Source organism: Camelus dromedarius, chromosome 8 (assembly GCF_036321535.1).
Source record: "Camelus dromedarius isolate mCamDro1 chromosome 8, mCamDro1.pat, whole genome shotgun sequence".
Classification (NCBI taxonomy): domain Eukaryota; kingdom Metazoa; phylum Chordata; class Mammalia; order Artiodactyla; family Camelidae; genus Camelus; species Camelus dromedarius.
Genome location: NC_087443.1, coordinates 54,809,434 through 54,831,431, shown reverse-complemented (window position 1 = coordinate 54,831,431; position 21,998 = coordinate 54,809,434). Strand labels below are relative to the sequence as shown.

The following is a 21,998-nucleotide window of genomic DNA, read 5'->3' as shown; positions in this document are numbered from 1 at the left end:
TCCTTGTCAGTTGCATCATTTGCAAATATTTTCTTCTATTTTGTAGATTGTTTTTTCATTTTTGTTTATGGTTTCCTTAGCTGTGCAAAAGCTTTTAACTTTAATTAGGTCTCATTTGTTCATCTTTGTTTTTACTTCCATTATTCTAGGAGCTGGTTTGAAAAAAAATATTGCTGTGATTTATGTCAAGGAGTGTTCTGTCTATATTTTCCTCTAGGAGTTTTATAGTATCCAGTCTTACATTTAGGTCTTTAATCCATTTTGAGTTTATTTTTGTATACAGTGTTAGAGAATGTTCTAATTTCATTCTTTTATATGTAGCTATCCAGTTTTCCTAGTACCACTTACAGAAGAGACTGTCTTTTCTTCGTTGTATATTCTTGCCTCCTTTGTCATAGATTAATTGACCATAAGTGTGTTATTTCTGAACTTTCTATCCGGTAAAAGGATTTTTAAAATGGAAGTTGACAAGCTAATTCTGAGGTTCAAAAGGAAGATAAAATCTTTAAGAATATGCAAAAATATTCTAGGAAAAAACAATAAGGAGATATTTGTCTTTCCACATCGTAATTTAATAATTAAATAGAGTAATTTAAACAGGGCAGGACTAGACCAATATGGCAGTAGAATAAATAATTAGTCCTTAAACAAATCTACGTAAATATGTGAAGCCTATTTAGGATAAAGGCAGAATTTTAAATCAGTATGAAAATTATGTTTTTTGGAATATAGGCTCACCTTTTAGGGGAAAGAAATTGATTTGGAGCCTGACCTCACAAGACATAGATATAAACTCTAGACAGAATTAAAGGCTAGAAATCATACACATATGTACACACAGATAATATATCATATATATATACTATTAGCAGAATATATAGAAAGATATCTTTATAATTTTGGCCTACCAGATACTATTGGTTGCCCTTGAATGATCATTTTTCTTGGTTGGTAGGACCTCAATTTTGTTCAATTGCTCAGTCTTCTTCCATGTATTTCAGAAGTAAACACTGATTAGTCTAGCCATTTGTAGCAAACTCGTTTTTCTTGCTAGTGACTAATTTAGGTATGATCATATGATGTAACTCTAGCCAATGAGACATGAGAGGCTATCTGCTGAGGTGTGGGAGAAAGGTTGGAAAGGACTCTTAAGGTGAGACTCTAGGCTGCACATTGTGTGTCTGGCCAGCATGCCTCCAGCTGGAGCAGCCAGCCACTCTGTTAGTTCCCATGAGAAGAGCTAACCAAGTCAACTTGTTGAAGATGAAGATTAAAGAGGGAAAAAAGCCAGGGTTGTTGATGATATTGTTGAGCCACCAAATTAACCAACTCTAGAGCTGCCCTAACTTGGGACTTTTGATATCAGAGGTAATACCTTTTCCTTATTGTTTAAAGCAACTGAGAGAGTTCTCTGTGAATTGTAACCAAAGGTATGCTGACTGACACAAGTCTCAGGAAGCTTAGCAAGTGAACAACAAAACCTAATTCCCAAGAGAAAGGATTAACAAAATTTGACCTCATAAAATTTTAAATATTTCCAAGAGATAGGAAAAATGAAGTTGAAAAGCAAGTAAAATGGGGCAAGAACATATAAAACCTATTCAAAAGACATATGTCTCTCATGGACTTATATCCAGTGCATGTGTATGTGTGTGTGTGTGTGTGTATAATATATATAATATATACATATTAAAACTCTTACAGAGTACTTAAAGATAAACAAAGCTACAGAAAAATGGGCAAATAATATCAACAATTGGTAAGTACTCTGGGAAGTGCATTCTGTCCTGTACTGCCAGTGGAAATTCAAACTGAAAACCTTTTTTGGAAAGGCAATTCATTACTCTGAAATAAAATTTAAACTTTATGCAGTCTTACTCTTAACCAAGAAATTTCACTTCTAGGAATCTAGCCTACAGAAGTTTTCACATATGTGCTCAGATATATAGGTTTAAGGATGTTCATTGCCTCACTATTTGTAATCATAAAAAATGGAAATGACCTAAGTGTCATGAATGGGGAATGATTAAACATATTAAAATATAATTAATTAAAATACAGGTATATTATGGGTCTATATATAGTGAAATGGAAAAAGCTCTGAGATACAGAATTAATTTTTAAGAACCAAGTTGCCAAATAATACATATGGGAAGATCTAATTTATTTTAAAAACCATTGTGGCATACATATACAGGATACATGGAAAAGAGAACTTGAAAGTTATAGTCCAAACCATGAGGTAAAAATTAAAAGTAGGGCTCAAAAAGACACCTGCACCCCAATGTTCATAGCAGCACTACTTACAATAGCCAAGACATGGAAAATAGCCTAAATGTCCATCAACAGATGACTGGATAAAGAAGATGTGGTTTATTTATACAATGGAATACTATTCAAGCATAAAACGACAACATAATGCCATTTGCAGCAACATGGATGTTCCTGGAGAATGTCATTCTAAATGAAGCCAGAAAGAGAAAGAAAAATACCATATGAGATCGCTCATATGTGGAATCGAAAAAAAAAAAAGAACATAAATACAAACAGACTCATAACCATAGAATACAAACTTGTGGTTGCCAAGGGGGCGGGGGGTGGGAAGGGACAGACTGGGAGTTCAAAATTTGTAGATACTGACAGGCATATGTAGAAAAGATAAACAAGATTATACTGTATAGCACAGGGAAATATATATAAGATCTTGTGGTAGCTCACAGAGAAAAAAATGTGACAATGAATATATGTATGTTCATGTATAACTGAAAAATTGTGCTCTACACTGGAATTTGACACAACATTGTAAAATGACTATAACTCAATAAAAAAAAAAGTTAAAAAAAAATTGAAGTAGTGCTTTCACCCTTTTAAACTTCTATACTGAATCTTTTCCAATGATAATGTATTCCTGTATTACTTGAGTAATTAAAAAAAAAAACTAGAGGCAAAAACAGTAGAATTCTTCATATCTGGGAATCCTTCCTACTCTGTCATACAGAGTAAAATACTGTTTACAACATTTCTCCTGGTTCCTTACGTGGGATTCACAGTCATGTAAAGAAACATATTCCAGTTTAAGAATTCCTTGGATGTCAGTGAGTCTTCTACTACTTTGAACTTGGTTTGAACAAGCAGAGCCACACATCTCACACCAAGGAACTAAAAGGATACATAAATTATAAATCAGTATTTTGGCAGGAGACCAATGATACACGCTGCAACACTTGGCCTTTTCTCCTATTTCCTACTGCTCTTCTCCTCTTTCATTTTAGAAGGGCATGCACATGACCTACCAAATTTCTCTTTTTACAACCTACCAGGAGATTGGAAAAATGCCCAAAAGAGAAGAAATTGAAGAAAAGTAAAAATCAACTAAGAAATTACTTTTAGATCCTAATAATAATAATGATGATGATAATAATAATAATAATAATAATAATAATAATAATAATAATAATAATAAAACATATTACAAATAATGATCCAAAATGTTATTTTATACAGAGAGCCATGCTACATGAAAAACAAACATAGTTGTAATATATAGTAATAGATAGCACTCTAGTGAAACAAAATTGATATTGCTAGATCAGAATTTAAAGACTATACATTATTGTTGGAGAACTGTTTATAAAGTAGAAATCTATAAATCAAATTACTTTTTCAATGACCTACAACTTAATTTCAGAGTTGGTTCCTCCATTCATAAAAATAACGGTCATACTAAAAGTTAGAATACTCAATATTTGGTTTAGGAAATAGTTTGACATTACTAATGCATGGTCTTCATCTATTACATTCTCCCACACAACTGCTACATGAAAATTCAATCAAATGGGTTAAGTCCCGTGGTTTTTGCAAAAAGCAGCTATATTAAGATACAATTCATTTCCAGCTCATTGGAATGTCTTGGTGATTCCATTAAGCTTGAATATTTAACTAAATACTTTGCTAAGTATTTATTTTTTAAATGTATTCATTAGCCAAATGAGAGCTACAAAATATCTTTTCAGAGAGAACACTTGTTAACAAAACTCTCATGTATCAGTAACTCAGCACAGAGTTTAGATGAGAAGTACAAATTCATAAAAATAATGAGCGGGTACTCCTTTATCTTTAATTAAGCTTTATATACCCTTTGTGATGTCATTATATGACTATCTGGATTAATCATTCTCAGACTAGGACTCTTCATATTTGATAGTAGATTCAAAATCACTAATATTTTTATCAAAAACACTTTATTACAAGATTTAAAACAGCCAGTTGGCTCTCTTAAATATTTCAAATACTCTTCCTGAGTCATAGGACCAAGAATACCATGATTAGCAAAGCATCTGTAAGTGCTAAATATCCTGCAGGATATGTTTAAGGCTGCCTCCCTGGCCAGTCAATTCCACAATTTCTTTTCAGTAAAACTGAAATCAACTATTAGTTTATTTGGTTAAATATTTAAAGTGCTAAGGGAAAATGTTCCATTGATAGCTTACTCGGTACTAAGTTTGTTTTCTGTTCTAATATTAACGGTTCAGCTCTGTAAATATAACAAAAGCCATTCTCACCTTCTCATAAAGCAGCTGAGGTAAATTCTGTTGCTGCCTGTCCTGAAAACACTCATAAAGTTGGAGAAGCCTAGCACATAATACGTGTTCTTGATTGAAGAGAGGATGATGACTGAATTGCAAACCCACAATGTTGAGATCTAATTGATACATTTCCCTTTGACCTTCCATTTTGTTCCTAATAGAGCTTTCCAGATCAGATTTCACTGCCTTTTAAAGAAAAATATTTACACAATATTAATTTGATTCTATTCCTCTTGAAATTAAGTAACTCCTTATAAAAATAAAACATTAATTGTAAGAAAATTAAGAGATTCAGAAAAGCAAAAAACAGTAATTTGATCCTTCTTCCTTGAAATTGATTATGGCCCTTGAGTTTATAAAATACATTTATGTTGCACCATTTTAATCATCTTGCTTTAAATTACGGTCATCTACTTTACTACTGTGTGCTGGTAGAAGTTGACTTTTAAGTTATAAGCCCCCAAATAATTTCCTATAGGAATGCTATGACAAATGGTGTTTAGAACTGGTGGGTCAATAGTTCACTATGTGATGATCTAATAGTCATCTGTGGGCCAGAACTGAGAAATGGCAAACCCTTATTACAACATTGTTCTTAAGTGAATATATGTTAGCAATCCCCTGGAAAATTCCCTGGAGGAGCCTGGAACTTCTAAGCAAATGCTACCTTATAAGAAGACCATCTTTATATATGACAAAGTCTCCATTTGGATACTAGTTTGTGCCTAAATTAGTTGAAGTCTGGAGGCCTTATATTCAAAATGATTCAGCTATGTTTTAGTACACTACTTTGAATTTTAGCACATACGTCTAAATATGCATGTGATTCGTTTTTTGTGATGCAATTTGAGATGCAATTTTGTGATGCAATTATAGTGGGTTACTCAGTATGTACAGCCTAATTCATGAATGGCTAGCCACTCTCAATATGAGCCAAGATTGCATTCACAAAAAAAAAAGAGAGAGAGAGAGAGAGAGCATGAGCCCTTTCCCTGGATCAGTCTGAAGTAGCAGAACGTGCCCTCCATCCTACACCATTGCTTACACTTGCTGATATACTGAAAAAACTTCTGTCCCACCCCTAACCTGGTGTGACATATCCGGTGCTTCTCAAGGACTGCAGGTTACCAGTATGATGCCTACATCTCTCCCTCCCTCCTCTCTCCTGAGCAAGATAACAGTCGTAAAGTTTGTTTTTGTTTTATCCTTATCTTGTAAGTCTCTATTCTCAATGTAAGGACCAACTTAGAAGGGAAAACTTGCACTTAATTCCACCTATAAAATTCAGTAATTGGTAGTAAACTTGTTGTTAATCAGGCAAAACCACCAAGGAAATAAACTGTTTCAGTTTTAAATAACCAAATTATAAATGAATAATTGGAAATTAAAGTTGCAATAGAAACTAATGAGATTCAGAAGTAAGTGGAAAGTCATCTTCAGAGTGCTAAAAGCAAAATAACTGCCAACCTAGAATTTTAGACCTAGCAAAAAATATCCAGTATTACTTTTTTTTTTTTTTTAACTTTAATGTTGTGGTGGAACTTCTCCATTGGACTCTCAGACCTCCATAATGGCACTCTTGTCCATGGGCGACTGTCAAAATCAGTGTTCTTTGGAGAGAAAGACAGTAGAAAACTTGATTTGCTGTGATGATGATGTCATTCTTCCAGTTTTGCTCTTTTTATCAAGATTGTTTTGATTATTCAGGGTCCTTGGTACTTCTATATGAATTTGAGGATTGTTTTCTATTTCTGTGAAAAACATCATTGGAATTTTGATAGGGATTGCACTGAATATGTAGACTGCTTTGGGTAGTATAGATAGTTTAATAATATTAAGTCTTACAATCCATAAACACAGGATGTCTCTCCACTGGACAGTTTTTTATTTTTAAAGAAATTATGTCTTTAATAAAAAACATTCCCACCAATAAATTTCTAGGTCAAGATGGATTCATCAGTGAATTCTTCCAAATATTTAAGGAAGAAAAAACAAAAATCTTACACAATTCTCCCAGAGAAGAGAAAAGAGTGAACATTACCAAAATTGTGTTGAAGTCAGTGTAACCTTGATGAAAATCTGACAAGAATATTGCGAGGAAAAAAAAAATAAAGACAAATTTATGTCAGGAACACATACGCAAAAATCCTAAGCAAAATATTAGCAAATGGAATCCAGTAATATATAAAAAGAAAATGCATCACAAATGGGGTATATTTCAGAAATATTTGAAAATCGGTGTAATTCATCACATTAAAAGTAAAGAAGAAAATACTATTATAATACTTAATAGGCTTAGAAAAAGCATTTGATAAACATCAACAAACATTCATGATCAAAATCTTCATGTTCTAAATTTTAAAAGTGAGACAATTAATTAAAGCTTAAATGCCTTTGTACGGTAAAATGATAAAAGATTTTCTTAACAGCAAAAACATTTACTATATTTTTAGAAGATCCTGAAAGAAATGTATAAGAAGTATACAGATAAAAAATACTACAACATAGGAAAGATTTTTTTTTTAATTTTTTAGATTCTCTGGGGAAAAAAATCAGAAGTTGTGAAGAAGGAAAGACAGCACGTATCATATAGAATGAAGATCCTCATGTGATACATAAAGACAAGGAGACCTCCAAAATATATATATCTCTTTAGTTTAGGGAGAAGCCTCATTTCCTCTGTAGGCTGAGATGTATCAGCCTCATGAGGAACAAAGTGCCCTTGCTGTTAAAATGTTGCAGCTACTAGAATATGCAAGGAATACAGAAAGCAGTTGTGAAGAAAAAGCATTAACTACAGAAAGCATGTACTTTCTAGAAGAGCAGAAGTAACTTACAGGTTTAAAGCAACAGAGGGAATAAAGAACATAAATACAGCTATAAATACAGTTGACCTTTGAACAACATGAGTTTGAACGGTGCTTGTCCACTTACATGTGGATTTTTTTCAATAAATATAGTATCTATATTTTCATTTTACAGATCTTTAAATCAAGTGTGGGGAAAAGTTGGTTTTCAATTAGAGATCACAATGTATGAATCAAAAGAACTAGGGTTTGAGCCCTGATTCTATCCAACCAGTTTCAGCTTCCTGCCCTTGGGTGAATCATTTATCAATGTCTTTATTTCTGAGGCAGAGAGAACAGTATGCACGTTTTTGACTTCATGGAGGTTGGTGCCCCAAATGCCAGGTTGTTCAAGGGTCTACTGTATTTTGAGCAGGTACTATTTCCACTTTGTATCTATCAACCGCTGTATTTCTTATATATGGAATGGTTAAGGCAAGTGAATGAGCAACTAAGTTTTTGTACGTAATTCTGACTTACAATTTTTTCAAGCCAAATTATTAATATAACTATTTCTGTCTAAATATTTCTTCTTATTAGGTTAATGGACTGTTAATTTTCATAATGTCTTTTGGAATACTTATTAAATTTGTTTCCTTGATTATAATATACACTTACTTTTGAAATTTACAAAATAGAGTATAAAAAGGAAAATAAAAATAATCCTATGTCCTACTATCCAGAGATAATTGTTAACTTTGATACATTTTCTAGTCTTTTTAACTATATACACATATGTATGTACTTACATATTCATTGATAAATTCACTCATTCATTCATTACCTATTTTTATAAAATTAGGATCATACTAAATTTTGTATTCTGCTTTTTGTCACCTTACTATTTTGAGCATTTCCCCATATTATTAAATATTCCTTGAAAAAATAAATTTAATGGCTATTTAACATTTCATCATAGTTTTTGCCTTTACTAGACTTACTAACATCTTTAAAAGGTGAATTAGCACACAGAAAATAAGTACATAAGTTATAATTGATACTATAAGAATTTTGACCATAATCACAAACTGCTGTTGGTTACCTTCCTGTATATGGTTTTCAGTGCTGGATTTAAAGGTTCCTTTCTTATGTTTAGTCTGAAATTCCATGACCGTCTAATAGGTGAAGGTAATGACATTATTTCTCCACTTTCTTCAAACCAACACTTTCCCTATCAAAATATTTAAGAATATAGTTATTAAATATTTCACTAAAAACAAACGTCACACACTATCAGTGAGTGGTTTAGCTTGTTAGCTAGTGCACTTGCCTCTTCTAGTTTAAGCAGGCGACTTTCCATTTTGTTGCAGGTCTTTTTATATATTTCTGGTTTTTTCTGAATATAGAATCCTTCTTCTTCTAAAATGCGTGGCATCATATCTTCTGGCAGCTTAAGCTGGTTGATCACTTAATAACAAAACCTATATATTACTTTAAAGTCCAAAATATTAAACTGATATTGACCAAATGAGAAGCAAGAGGGAACTATCATATTCCCTACTACCAAAGTCTAGCAGAAAGTCTAAAGACACACACACACACAATAAATGAACTCTTTTAACCAATTCCCTCAAACTCAGAGAAAGTATGAAGAATATAGAAAACTTTATATAATTTTAGATCAGTACTTTTTATCTATCCAGAATACAAAGAAGTTATTATCCTATAATATTATTCATTAATGACTTGAATATTTTATTGTAAAAGAACTTTACCTGGAGAACTACTTGGAACAAAAATATTTGCCTGTAGTTTTTTCATTTGTTCTTGATCGTCTTCATAATCAGCAGCCTTTACTTCAAGTAAATCTGGGAAAATAATTTCTTCCATAAAATCTTCATCTTGGCTCTCAACAAAGCTTTGTAAATTATCACCAAGTGAAAAGTGTTTGTGGTAACTGTCATTTACTGATCTCTGTTGAATACCAAAAAGAAAAATAAGTACCTAAGCTTGACCCTATGATTAACATGCAGATAAATGAAATGTACTGGAACCTTGTTATAAAGTCTTTCTGATCTATGCTACCCAGCTCAAGTTCAAGCTCAAACTGTGTTATAATGAAATTTCATTGAACATAGAGGAACTAATTTAAGGTTTATTATTATAAAATATGATTTTTCTATAGCCCTTCTTTGCAATTCTCAATGAAAGACTATTGAAAAAGAACTATAATTTAAGCCCCTCCTCTCTTATGGAAAATGTTCTGAGATACTGGACTATGATATTTTAACTATGGAGAATTCACAGCGAAGTGCAAAGTCCAGAGATGTCAAGCCATGTGGTCTTCAGCCCCATTTTTCTCACCATTCAGAAAGCAGTACTTCCTAAAGTTATGTGGAGCAGTCATGCTGTTTTCTGGATGGTATTTAAGAAAGAAAAGTAAAGACACAACATAGAAGTCTGTGGCAGAGTGACTGATTATAGTAAATTTCCAAAATATGATATATAAAGTTACAAACAATCTGAATATAGGTATTGAAGTAGGTATACTACTAAATATAAAAATGCACACTCTTACAGCATATCAGAAATTTTATATGAGTTTCTTCACAAAAAAATCACCAATTTATTTTGGATGACTTTACTTGTCTAATTTAAAATCCACATATATTGAAAGAAAGAAGGAGACAGAGTATGTGAATCATGCAAATAAAAATCCCTCAGTTCTCAAAAATTTACATTTAGGGGTAAGTAATAAAAAGAATTAATCATAGAATTCCTTTGAATAGAGAACCTTATGTGGCCTTGATCCACTGTGACAAGATTATGTAAGTAATACGGTTAAACATCACCTAGGTTCACATCAAGTCATCCCCTATCATCATACCCTCCCTACATCCCTGTCATGATATCAAGAAAATATTTTACATCCAGAAACTTTGGTTATCTTTTTCAGAATTCAAACAAGGTGTAACAGTGACACCCAGGAGCAACACTGGGGGATCTTCAGATAGGGGATCTCTTGAAGATTCCAATCACAGACAAAAAAAATGGTAAGAGTGGTTTATCTCAGAGTAGTAGGATTTCACATGACTTTAATTTTCTTCTTCATGGTTTTCTGCATTAAGTTTTTATAATGTATACATTTCATTTGCTAGACTTTTATTCATGTTTTTAATTTGGGGGGGTAATTAGGTTTATTTATTTATTTTAATGGAGGTACTAGGGATTGAACCCAGGACCTGGTACATGCTAGGCATATGCTCTATCACTGAGTTATACCCTCCCTCATCCTAGATATTTAAAAGATAAAGCTCTTTTCCTGTAAAACAAGCAACTATAACAAAAAAGGAATGAAAAACTCGACCAGGATACAAAGAAAGGGGAATGGAAGAAATTGAGAAGTAAGTAGAAAGGCAAATGGAGTCAAGAGGGACTCAAAAGGAGGACCTGAAGGATTTGGAAATGACTGAGAGGTGTCAGAAGATATTATGTAGAAATCTTGAAACAGGAGGTAGTGTGGGACAGGGCTCAAGGAAACTGCAGAGGGATCTGAAGGTAGAGAGGAAATGGAGAAAGTGTAGAAGACAGGAGCAAACGGGGAGACCAATGAGACTGACAGATCAGTGGATGGGGAAAAACCAGTGACTGATTAGCTCTGGAGGAAAGGAAAATCAGAGAACAACAGGGGACTGAGGAGTTTGCGAGGAATTGGGAAGAACTGGGAAGAACTGATAGAAATTAGAAGGGGCTGGCATTGGACTGGGAGGGATGAAGAATGGGAAATCAGTGAAGAGTAACAGACACTATGGAGAACAATGTGGGGCACTTGGAGAGAAGACCAGGAAGGCACTGGAGTTGACAGCCTGTACCTCCCAGCTCCATCACTACTGAACCCTGTGTGCCTGCTTCCTCACCTGTAAAACAGAGATGATGCCTGCCTCCCAGGGTTTTTATAAGGGCTGAATGATACAATCCACATTAAGAATTCAGCATATCACTGAGCATCCAGTAAGTACTCAGTAAATGTTAGGAATTATTATTACAAACAGCTTCTCAATTCAAAGAGAAGAAGGCAGCTCAGTAAAAAAAAAATTTCATCTTCCACCAAGCATTTCATTCTATGCCTTTATAAAGAGTTATTTTTTCTGAGAATGAGGATGTGGGAGAAGGGGAACAAATCCAACCTGCTCCGAAGACTGGCCTAACGCTGAGTCTTCTTCACCACTCAGAATGAAAAACGAAAGACCTTCATCCAGTGAGACTTCAGTCTGTGGGTTAAACAATGGTAAACCAGTATTGGGTGTTGAAATGAATACTTTTTCTGCTTATAAGGGAAAGAAATACTTTTCTGAAATATAGTAGTAGTAACTGTTATTCAAGAACAAGGGATAACAGGAGAGACAATATCAAGTTATAGTCAACCTTGAGTCTGGTTCATAAACTATTTTTGTGATTTGTTTTGTTTTTAAGGTTCTGGTAACTGCAAAAAATAAAAAATTAAATGGAAGCATTATTTTCAACAGCCAAGATATGGAAACAACCTAAGTATCCATCAACAGAAAAATGAATAAAGAAGATACACATACACAAAGGAGCACTATTCAGCCTTAAAAAGAATGAAATATTGAAATCTGTGACAAAATTGATAGCCCTTGGGGCCATTATGCTAAGTGAAATCAAGTCAGACAGAGAAAGATAAATCACATATGAGCTCACTTATATGTGAAATTTAAACAAAGCAAAACAAAAAACTAAGTTCATAGATACAGAGAATAGATTGGTGGTTGCCAAAGGCAACAGAGTCGGGGGCAGTGGGCAAAATGGGTGAAGGGGGTCAAAAGGTACAAACTTCCAGTTATAAAATAAAAAGTCATGGGGATATAATGTATAGTATGGAGACTATAGTTAATGCTGATTGCAAATTTGAAAGCTACAGAGAGAGTAAATCTTAAAAGTCCTCATCACAAAAAAAAAGTTTTTTTATAACTATGTATGGTGACAAATGTTAACTAAACTTACTGTGGTGATCATTTCCCAATATATACAGATATTGAATCTTTATGTTGTACACCTGAAATTAATGTTGTATGTCAATTATATCTTAATTTAAATATTTAAAAATTAAAAAGAAAAACAAACAGGGTCCAGATCTTCTCCATCTTTCCAAACTACCTCTTCACTCTAGTCAGAGTAATAAGAGCATTATCTTAACAGTTTGATCAAAGCGTGAACTCAGGGCAAACTCTTTTCTCTCCCTCTGTTTTTGAGTGCTCTCATGTATGTGTGCACTCACATTCAAGTACCAACTCACTCCACTACAAACTTCTGTGAAGTTAGAAGTACTTAAAAGTATTAAAAGTGGCATTTTCTTGGTAATGAACTTGCTTATAAACAGGCTCTCATTTTTCAATATTGCAAAGTCTGAATCTTTAAATATAAATCACCTATCACTTCTTTCTCATACACGCATGTAAATGAACTGTTTTTAAGAGGTTTGGGGAGAGGAATCAATTCTTAAATACGTACATACGTACATAATATACATACATGTATACATAAACCTCTTAGTTCTTGAGAGCCAAAGAATTTTAAAAAAAGGTAAAATACAAAAGCTTATCCTATATCCTGTTTGTATCTACAATTTAATTGTCCCATTAACGTAAAAATTATGCACCGTGCAACAATGCTGATATATAAACTGTTCGTATATACTTTTACTTTCCTCTGTCTCTACTCATCGCAAAACCATTTGCTAGAATCCTCGACTTCCTAAGCAGATATCCCCATCCAGTAGTTGGTATGCAAATTCTTAGAAGCAAATTTCTCTGTCTTTTTACCTCTTTTCTTGACACTCAGTGTACTGATCTTGACAAACTTCCAAGTTTATACTATTCAGAGTTAAATTCAATCTAGACACATTTTTATTTATTTGTTGAATGAACAACATGTACACAAACATCTTTTTTTAAGTCTGCTTTTACTTTTAAATGCAATTAAAATATTTTTACTAAGCACCCAAGAGGGACACTTTAGAGAAGACAAAGATGAGTTTTTCAAAAAAAAAAAAACAAACAAACAATCCTTACTTTTAAAAGATTTGTAGTTAAATATTCTCATTGCTTATGGCAAAAATGACTAGTTGTTCATTGCTGTCTTGTCTCTATAACAGAATCTACTTTTAGCTGGATACCTAGACATTTTCTCCCACATTCTTTCAGAGGAAATAGTGTGTGCAACTTGCAGGTCTTGTCCTGTGAGAGATCAATCTGCAGTCCTCTGGCTCTGTCCTTCTCCCTGCCCTTTGCCCAGGAAATGAAGACACTGGAGCTGTGCCATTAGACTCAGAGGTGGATACCAAGTGTTGAAGATGGCCAAACTCTCCTAGCAGGCTGGAATATTTATCTATTACACTAGAGAGAAATAAAACTTCTATCTTAACTAAGACATTTTAGTTTGAATCTTTTTGTTAAAGGTGCTTAGCTTTTACTGTAAGTAATATAGTTCCCCCCAAATATGAACTGCTTTGTCATTTCAAGTTTCAAATATGTGATAACACATTTTATTTTAGAACAAAATCTGTAAATTAGGGATAGCCTATAATATTTCATCATAATTTTTTAGGATGTAAAATAATGCAGAAATAAGAAGTGACTGAAAATTGACATCTTTTTGAAGTGACAAAAAGGAAACTTGGTTTTATTACATACATTGACTTTACCGTATATTTCCTAATGCCCACTTATATTATCTAGGGAGTTCAGTTTCTGTTTGAACTCATTCCTTAACAAACTGTGTTCCCAGCTGAAACTCTAGAATAGGATTAGTCATTTACATGGTCTAAAATTGGGTTATACTATTGACTGCATAATTCTGTATGTTTACTAAAAATCATTGAATCATACACTTAAAATGGGTAAATTTTTGTTATGTAAAGTATACCTCAACAAAGCTGTTTTAAAAAGTAAAAAAAGTTATTCACCTTAGACAACTGATGTATCTTATTTTCAGTAAGCAGCTGAGTTGAAGATTTTTCACCTTGATTAATCTGAAACACAATGTAAATAAATAGTATGGAAAACTTAATAGTCACAGATATAAAGATAATTGTGCTCATAAGCCTTTTGCCCAAAATGGATAAAAATCAAGACTTCTCAATGTTTTTCTTTTAAAAAGTAAATACATGTTTTCCCCTGAGATGTCATATGTAGCTACCATTACCAAATCACTCAACTTTTCTTGGCTTTAGGTTTGGGAAAAAAAAAAAAAGAACCATAGGAATGAACTTGAAGCTTTTTGGATTTAAGGAGCTATACTAAAATTGAATTTGGCTCTTTTTTGACAAAGAAAAGTTTATCATAATACATGTTGCATTTAAACAGTAAATATGAAAACAGGAAAGAAAAAAGTAAGCATTACCTTGGCATTTTTTAGCTTTTCTCTTACTTTGCCTCTCAGAGTTTCTATAATGTTTCGATTTTCTCCCATGTTTAAATCTATTAAGAAGTGAACATAATATGGAGTTCATGACACTTTCTTACAATTGAACAGCAATAGCATCAGAAGTACTCATTAACTAGCTAAACAGCATGCATTTCTATAGATCATGACAATTATGAAGACTGGGTCATTGCCCCATGAGAGCTTAGAACCCAACAAAAGAGATATACCTTTCCCCTTTTCCGTCTGGAATAAATACTCATGCATGGTCAGGGCTAACTTTGTAGTCGGGCCAAAAAAAAAAAGGCTCAGGTAAGCAAATGTTTATCTTTTTCCTTTTAGGAAAAAAAGCCGTGAGAACAATCATATTCTATGTAAACTTCTCTACAGTCTACAGAATATACAAATATCAAAGCCAGGTTACTTCAACTTGACTAAACTGAAGAGGAAGGAATCTGAAAGAAAGAGAGATTAGTCTCTGGGTACCCATTTCAGCTATTTCTGTCAGTTTTGTCAACTCAGTATAACATCGCCAACCCCTACTTCTGCCAGCTCTTGTTGGGTATAAAGAAGGCCCCAGTGGTAGTGAGCTCTCCAAGCCACATAGTATTTTCAGCTCATCCACCAGATGATCCACCATGTGGACTGAGAAAGACAAGGCTTATGCAGTCCGAGGTACAGCAGAAAACGGAGGACCTATGGGTCGTTTTGCCTTGTATTTTTCTTTTTCTTCTCCCTGCCCTTGAGTACTTAAAGGTTAAACAGAAAATGGTGGAAGTAAAGGGTAAGCATAAAGCTAAATCAGTACAAGTTATGAGAATCTTCGTTCTTAACTGGAGTATTCATTCCTTGGTATAATTTAAAAATGAGTAGTTGGTTTGTTTATACTCTATTCCCAGAATTTAGAATGACAGACGGCACATAGGAGACGCTTCATGAACATCCGATGGACAAATGAACCGGGGCTCAACCATTTTCTGTGTATGTTTCTCCCTGAGATCCAGAGCTTCCTGACGCAGGTTCTGTATCTATGCATCTCTGTGGTCTAACAGTCTCAAGCACTAGTAGATTCTTCATGTTTTCAGAGACAGAGAGAAAACAAAACTTAGTTTTATTACAACATTGCCTTTACCATGTATTTCTTTATGCCCATTTGCATTATCTAGGAAGTTTAGTTTTGGTTTGAACTTACCCCTTAAGAAACTATTCCCCGTTGAAACCCTGGGATAAGATTTACATTTTTTAAAAATAAAATCCAGCAGGATCAGAGCTGTGGTATACTTATTGAGAAACTTTTTGGAGATGCTTGTCTACATTTTCTTATATTGCGATGTTATCTCTTGTTTTATGACATCTGCAAAAAGGGGGAAAGGGTTGGTTTCCTTGCATGCTTTTGTTTTAGCATTGAACATCTTTTCATATGTTCATCAGCCCTTTGAAAGTCATCTTTAAAATGCCAATTCACATCCTCTGCGTGTTTTCTTAAATTTCATCCTTTAATCATTTGCTATGAGCTCTTCATAAATGGTGGGTTTTTAAATTAAGAAATTACTCTCTGTAATATCAAAAAGGATCTTTTTATAATAAAATCTAATAGCCCTTAGTGTTCATATATTGCCTACTTTATATATATTTTAGGAGGGTCAAATGAGAGCAGACTTATGAAAATACTTTGAAACTCAACACTATATCCATGTTAGCTATTACTTGATTACTCTGTAGCATCTGATAACTTTCTAAAAACTTTCTATATCCTTGTCCTCTACCCTTCTACCTCTCTGGCCACTTATTCCTTGTATCCTTCAATGGTCATACTTCTCCTCATAGCTTTAAATATAGAATAGCAAAGGACTCCTTAAATGACAACTGAATATGCTAACTAAACTAATGTGCAGTTGGAGTGGAAAGAGCAAGCAGACACATAACAAGACTTCCAATCACAGTGAAAACATGGATTCACGTCAAAAGCCAAAGCAGGATATTGACATGATCACAATAATCGCCTAGTCTATAGATTTTCTGAAAGAATTTCGAAATCCACCAGTGCTTCCTGTACCACACTTAAGAACCACTGAGTATGGTCAGTATGAACTAAGATGTTCTATTCTTACTAAACCTTCAGTATCCTCTTCAACAAAATTAAAAATACCTAATTTTAATCGTGACCAAGGGACAGCAACCCTTGAAGGTGTGATGGAACATCAACTCCAGCAAGTTATTAATAGAGGTCTCCTTTAGTTCCCAATAATTTCACTCAGCATTCTGGATATACTTTCATAACTTTCCATCCCCACCTAGAAGGCAGGAATAAAATACGAATCTTAACTGGAGTTACTTGAGGTGACATGTAGATATAGATCCTAAAAATGTTTCACTCACTGATTTATTTATTTATTTTTTTTTTAGCAAAGCAGGTAATTGCTGGCTGGCTAAGAGAGCAGATAAATAATTAATATTTAAATAAGGAAATAGATAAATAAGCAGATATATAAATAATTCACCTCTGATGTTCTTTACTACATAATTGACAGACCAAAGAGTATAATTCATCCCTAAACTCCCTTATTATTTTTTCAACATATGAACTCCATGGTTTGTATAAAGAACCAATAATATCACATTTTTCAAGATTATCCAACATTTATAATTGAGCTACTTAGTATAATAAAAATCCTTACAAACTCCACTAATACTTTACTTTTCTAAAAATATCTTATTTTTGAAATCTTTTTCATGATGGTTCTTTCATTTCCAAATAAATAAGAAATATTCTTAAGAATGATATATTATTCAGAGAAAACAGCTGTTTTGCTACTTGATATAGAAGTATGCTATTTAAAATTTTTAATTTAAAAACTAAACAAAGAAATACGCTATCGCCTTTAGTATTTAGCTGCTGATTTCCTTTAGTATTTTCCAGAAATTCTAGTTAATGTAATAAGATATGTAAAAGAGTAAAAGGTATAAATATTGGAAAGGAGAAGACAAATTATCATGGTTTTGAGGGTAGGTTTTATACCCAGAAACCCCAAGACACTCTATCAAAACAAGTTTATACATAATGAAAAAGCTAGTAAGTGGCACAATACAAGAGACTATATGTCAAAGTTAATAGCTTCACTATGTGCTAATGTAACAGAAAAAAAATCACTTTCATAATAGCAATACAAAATTTTTCCAAAATACCTAGGAATAACTTCAATGAAAATATGTGGGAATCCCCTCCTAACTATAAAACTTCACAATGAGAAAAAAAATCTGATTAAACATAGAGATACTCTGTGGAGACAGGAAGGTTGGTTAAGAGGCCATTATAATAGTCCTGATGAGAGATGCTGGAGATCTGAATCAAAAAATGGAAGTAGGAATGAAGGGTGGAGAAAGATTCACTTAAGAGGTAGAATTACAGGATTCAGTGAGCAATCAGATGTGTGGGCAAAGTGAGGGACGAATCAAGGACTCTCAGGCTCTTAGCTTGAGTAACTGAGAGGTAGTATCATTCTGAGTGCTGTCAAAGTAGGAAGATAGTTGGGGAAGAGATTAATGAGTTCTGTTTTTGGAAGTTGCTTATGGATGTTCGTGGTACACTAAAGTGAGAAGTCTAGAAGGTGATTAAAAATACCAAATTGACTTGGAATAGAAGAGGACCAGGTCTAAGTTAGCTAACTCCCCTGTTTAATCAGTAAAAAAGACATTTAAGAGATTGACTCCACGACTCTTTAAAAGACTCAACACCTTTAAGATCCTTCTTACCGACATGCCAAGAATAGCCACAACAGGAATAGGATGCCAGGAAAAGAGAATTTTGAATTTACTTTCTACTCTGCAAGAATTTCTAAAACTAACTTCAAGTCAGTATTTGGCTTACTGATGCCTAGATGTACAAACTGTATCTTCTAAGCTGGGAAAAACATTAGCAGTGGCACATCCTATGGACAGTTAAATTATAATAAACTATTAAATAAAAACATTATTGTAGAAATTATTAATCAGGTTTTTTGCAGGCCTGGAGATGTTTCTAACCTAGTTCATTTATCACTCCATAAATGATACAAAATAAATAAACGATTATAGACAAAGGAGTAGATAAAATTAAAGATCTGGATGAAAACTGCATTTGCTCTAATGAAAATCACATGCAAAAGTAAGGAAAAATTATGTCTCAGACTTCTACCTTCTTAGAGAAATTCAACTTTCTGTGTTAGAAAACTGGCTCCAACAGTTAAACCCAACCTTCTGTTCAAGGATATTGCTTATTTACAATTCTTGCAGTTAAAACTTTCTCTAAAAGATAAAGAAATTGAGGGTTAGCTATTTTTGTATCAGATGACCAGGAGGTCCATAGTCAAAGCCCGAGAAAGTCAAATAATTCATTCAGTCTTTTCTGATCCACAGCAGAGGACAATTCTATATGCATAAATGTTTGCCTCTTGCTTAGCATTTAGAAAATCTCTAGGTTCTGCAAACTTATCCAGCAGCGTCTTTATCACTACGGTGATTCCTGAAATAAAATTTCCTAAAGCCTAGTCTATGTCGTGTGTAAATTTAACATACAATCACCTTGATTACTTTTATCACCTGCCATTTGGTTTCAGGAGTGTTAGCAGAATAAAATTACAGGAAAATTTCTAGTGTATGGAATGGTCACTAAATGTAAATTTTGCTATCTAGTAGTATTTCCTTGGTTAATTATGAATTAACTAGAAATTTACTTTTCCTTTAATCTTCCCCCAGCTCTTGCTGAAAATCATTTCGAATGTATGAATACACTTTTATTCCTTAGCAGAACTGAATTTGGTCCAAAATCCAGTTTTATCTTTACCTCTGTTAATCTATTATCACGTAGTATGATGAATCCTTTTTGAACGCCCTTATAGCAGTGTTTTTCAAAACATGCTCTTCCGAATTTATTTGATTTGAACTGGAATGCTATGCCAAAAAAAATTAAAGTTTCATTCAAAGTTATGATAAAACTAAGCAATGGTAGTATTTTTTCAAAGTAAAAATTTATTAAAAATACGGCACCAGCTACCCTTTACTGGTACCATGAGGTGGAATATGACTAAAAAATTCTTCAATTAGTTAAGTATGACAGAGCATTGTTTCACAGGGTTTCACAAAAAGTATCATGACTTTCCAGTGTTCCGTTTCCTGACAAGTTAACTGTGACCTTGTTTTCTAAAATAAAAAAGTAGAATCAATGGCCTGACAGAGGATTTTCTGACCTGTGAATTTATGTGTTTGAAAGGCATCAAAACTATATCATCCATTTCTCTCAGGACTAAGCTCGAAATCATAACCTACTCCATTAGGTCAAGAAGGATTGAGTTCACGTTCCTTGAGACTTCTGGTATATAAAATTTGAATAAGTGACAAAACATTATAAAAACTATAGTATGTCTTGAAAGAGTATACCTAACATACACAATGCAATGTAATTTTGCTACCCACAAGGTCCTCACAGGACTGACAAAAATGTATCAATGCATAGAGCAACAAGGGCCATGAAGCCCAGAAACTGGACACAAATAAGTCCTGTGATGCTACCTTTTTTTTTTAAACCTGAAGATATATTATGGTGCCTCTACTTACACAGTCTCCACTGGAGAGAAACTCAAAACGGAGGCCCTTTCTGTGAGGCCAAAAGACGCTGGTGTCCGCATTCCCACCTAAGACCTTCTCACCACTCTCCAAAATAAACATTCTACTATACCCAGAGCAAATTCTTCTTTATACTCCCTGACACCTCCATCCTTTGATTTTTGCAATTTCCCCCCAATCTAGAGCATTCCACATTTCAAAGCCTGATTCAAACCTCACATCTTCCAGGAAGTTCTCCTGACTCTGGTCCTTCTGTGACCTCCACTAGCACTTAGAAATCATAGCTTTTGTTCATTACACTCCAGCTCACTTTCTGTTTACCCTAAGGCGAGGACGAGGGCTGGGGCACGAACTCATCTACCTTCCACCAATCCTAGCAAGGTGTTTAGCACTCCATAAATACAACGGACCCGGATTCAAAATAAACCAAACAGTGCTCTCGAATGCTCTACAGTGAAGCGGTTCTCAACCCTATTAATTCCCAAAGCGGGTAACCAAAGGGTTGGCCACAGGACCTGGGGACTTGCAGTCCAGTGGCCCGTGCCGGCCTGGCCCCGGCTGCCGAGGGTCCCCTGCGGGATTCTTCCACAGAGCAGGGCTCCACCCAGACAAAATACTGGAGCCTGACAGGGCAGGGTCGGGGGCCCTTCAGGGGCAGTCAAGACATTCACCTGGATGGACAGCGCACTTATGCTACGTCTGAGCAGCGAAGGCAGGGCGTACCATTCACCGCCGACCCTGAGAGGTCACCAACCGCCCAGCACCGGTCCTGCAGTCCGCACCCCACACGCCGGACGCCCACCTCGAGCTGGCTCCTCGAACCTCAACATCAGGGCGCTCCCGGACATGCGCGATTCGGCCCCTCAGCCGGTGGGTCCCGAGCATGCGCAGAGCGTGTGCCTCCGGAAATAAGTGCGCTTCGTCTGTTCTCCCCGCTCCTCGGGCTTGGGGCTGGAATTGCGGCTCCGATCTCCGCCTGGCGCGCCTGGCGGGAGCCGCGGGCTTTGATTACCCGCTGCCTGCGTGTGCGTCCCAGTGCCGCCGCAGCTCTGGGGGCTGTTCTGGAGGAGACCTGAGAGCGGCGTGGCCTGTGTCGTGAGAGTCCCGGGCCTTTTTCGCGTCCTAGTGAAGAACAGTATCCCAAGGGGTGAGTATCGGCCACGCGCTTCCCGACCGGCGCGGGGCGGTGGTGACAACCGGAGTCTCCTCTGAGCAGATGTTCCCGGGGGAAGATGCTCCCGAGTCCGCCGTGGAAGTACGGTCGCCGGAACCAACTCAAAAGAAAGTTACTTTTGGAAAGATTGTTTTGAGCGCCAAAGTTGAAATGAGGACCCGAGTCCTCCTCCTAGTTCTGTTCCTCTACTTGACCCAGCAGTGTAACTTTTCACATCCGTATGAGGGGAAAGGCAGTGGGGGTAGAGAATTTTATCGGGAGAGAATTTGCAGCCATCTTTACCCTTTTCCTGAAAGTTCTTTGATCTGATCATGCTTTAGAAAATTCTTGAAATTCATATGCCAAATAGGGAAAGCCGACATTATTCACTTATATCCTTGCTTTCAGAGGCTTTAATGAGTTCAGAGTCTG

At 34.9% G+C, this 21,998-nt stretch overlaps 1 protein-coding gene across 1 annotated transcript in view; it reads right to left on the bottom strand.

The window, feature by feature from the left end:
• Positions 1–21,365, bottom strand: part of LOC105084369 (protein CC2D2B) — a 35,057-nt gene extending 13,692 nt beyond the window's left edge. Inside the window, exons 1-8 of the mRNA XM_064488297.1 lie at positions 21,085–21,365; positions 14,792–14,868; positions 14,355–14,420; positions 11,560–11,643; positions 9,148–9,346; positions 8,703–8,839; positions 8,475–8,603; positions 4,563–4,772 (exon numbers count right to left, since the gene is read on the bottom strand). Of these exons, the coding sequence (XP_064344367.1) occupies positions 4,563–4,772; positions 8,475–8,603; positions 8,703–8,839; positions 9,148–9,346; positions 11,560–11,643; positions 14,355–14,420; positions 14,792–14,860 (894 nt within the window). The 5' untranslated portion in view covers positions 14,861–14,868; positions 21,085–21,365. The remainder of the gene's footprint in view (positions 1–4,562; positions 4,773–8,474; positions 8,604–8,702; positions 8,840–9,147; positions 9,347–11,559; positions 11,644–14,354; positions 14,421–14,791; positions 14,869–21,084) is intronic.
• Between the last annotated feature and the right edge of the window lie 633 nt (positions 21,366–21,998).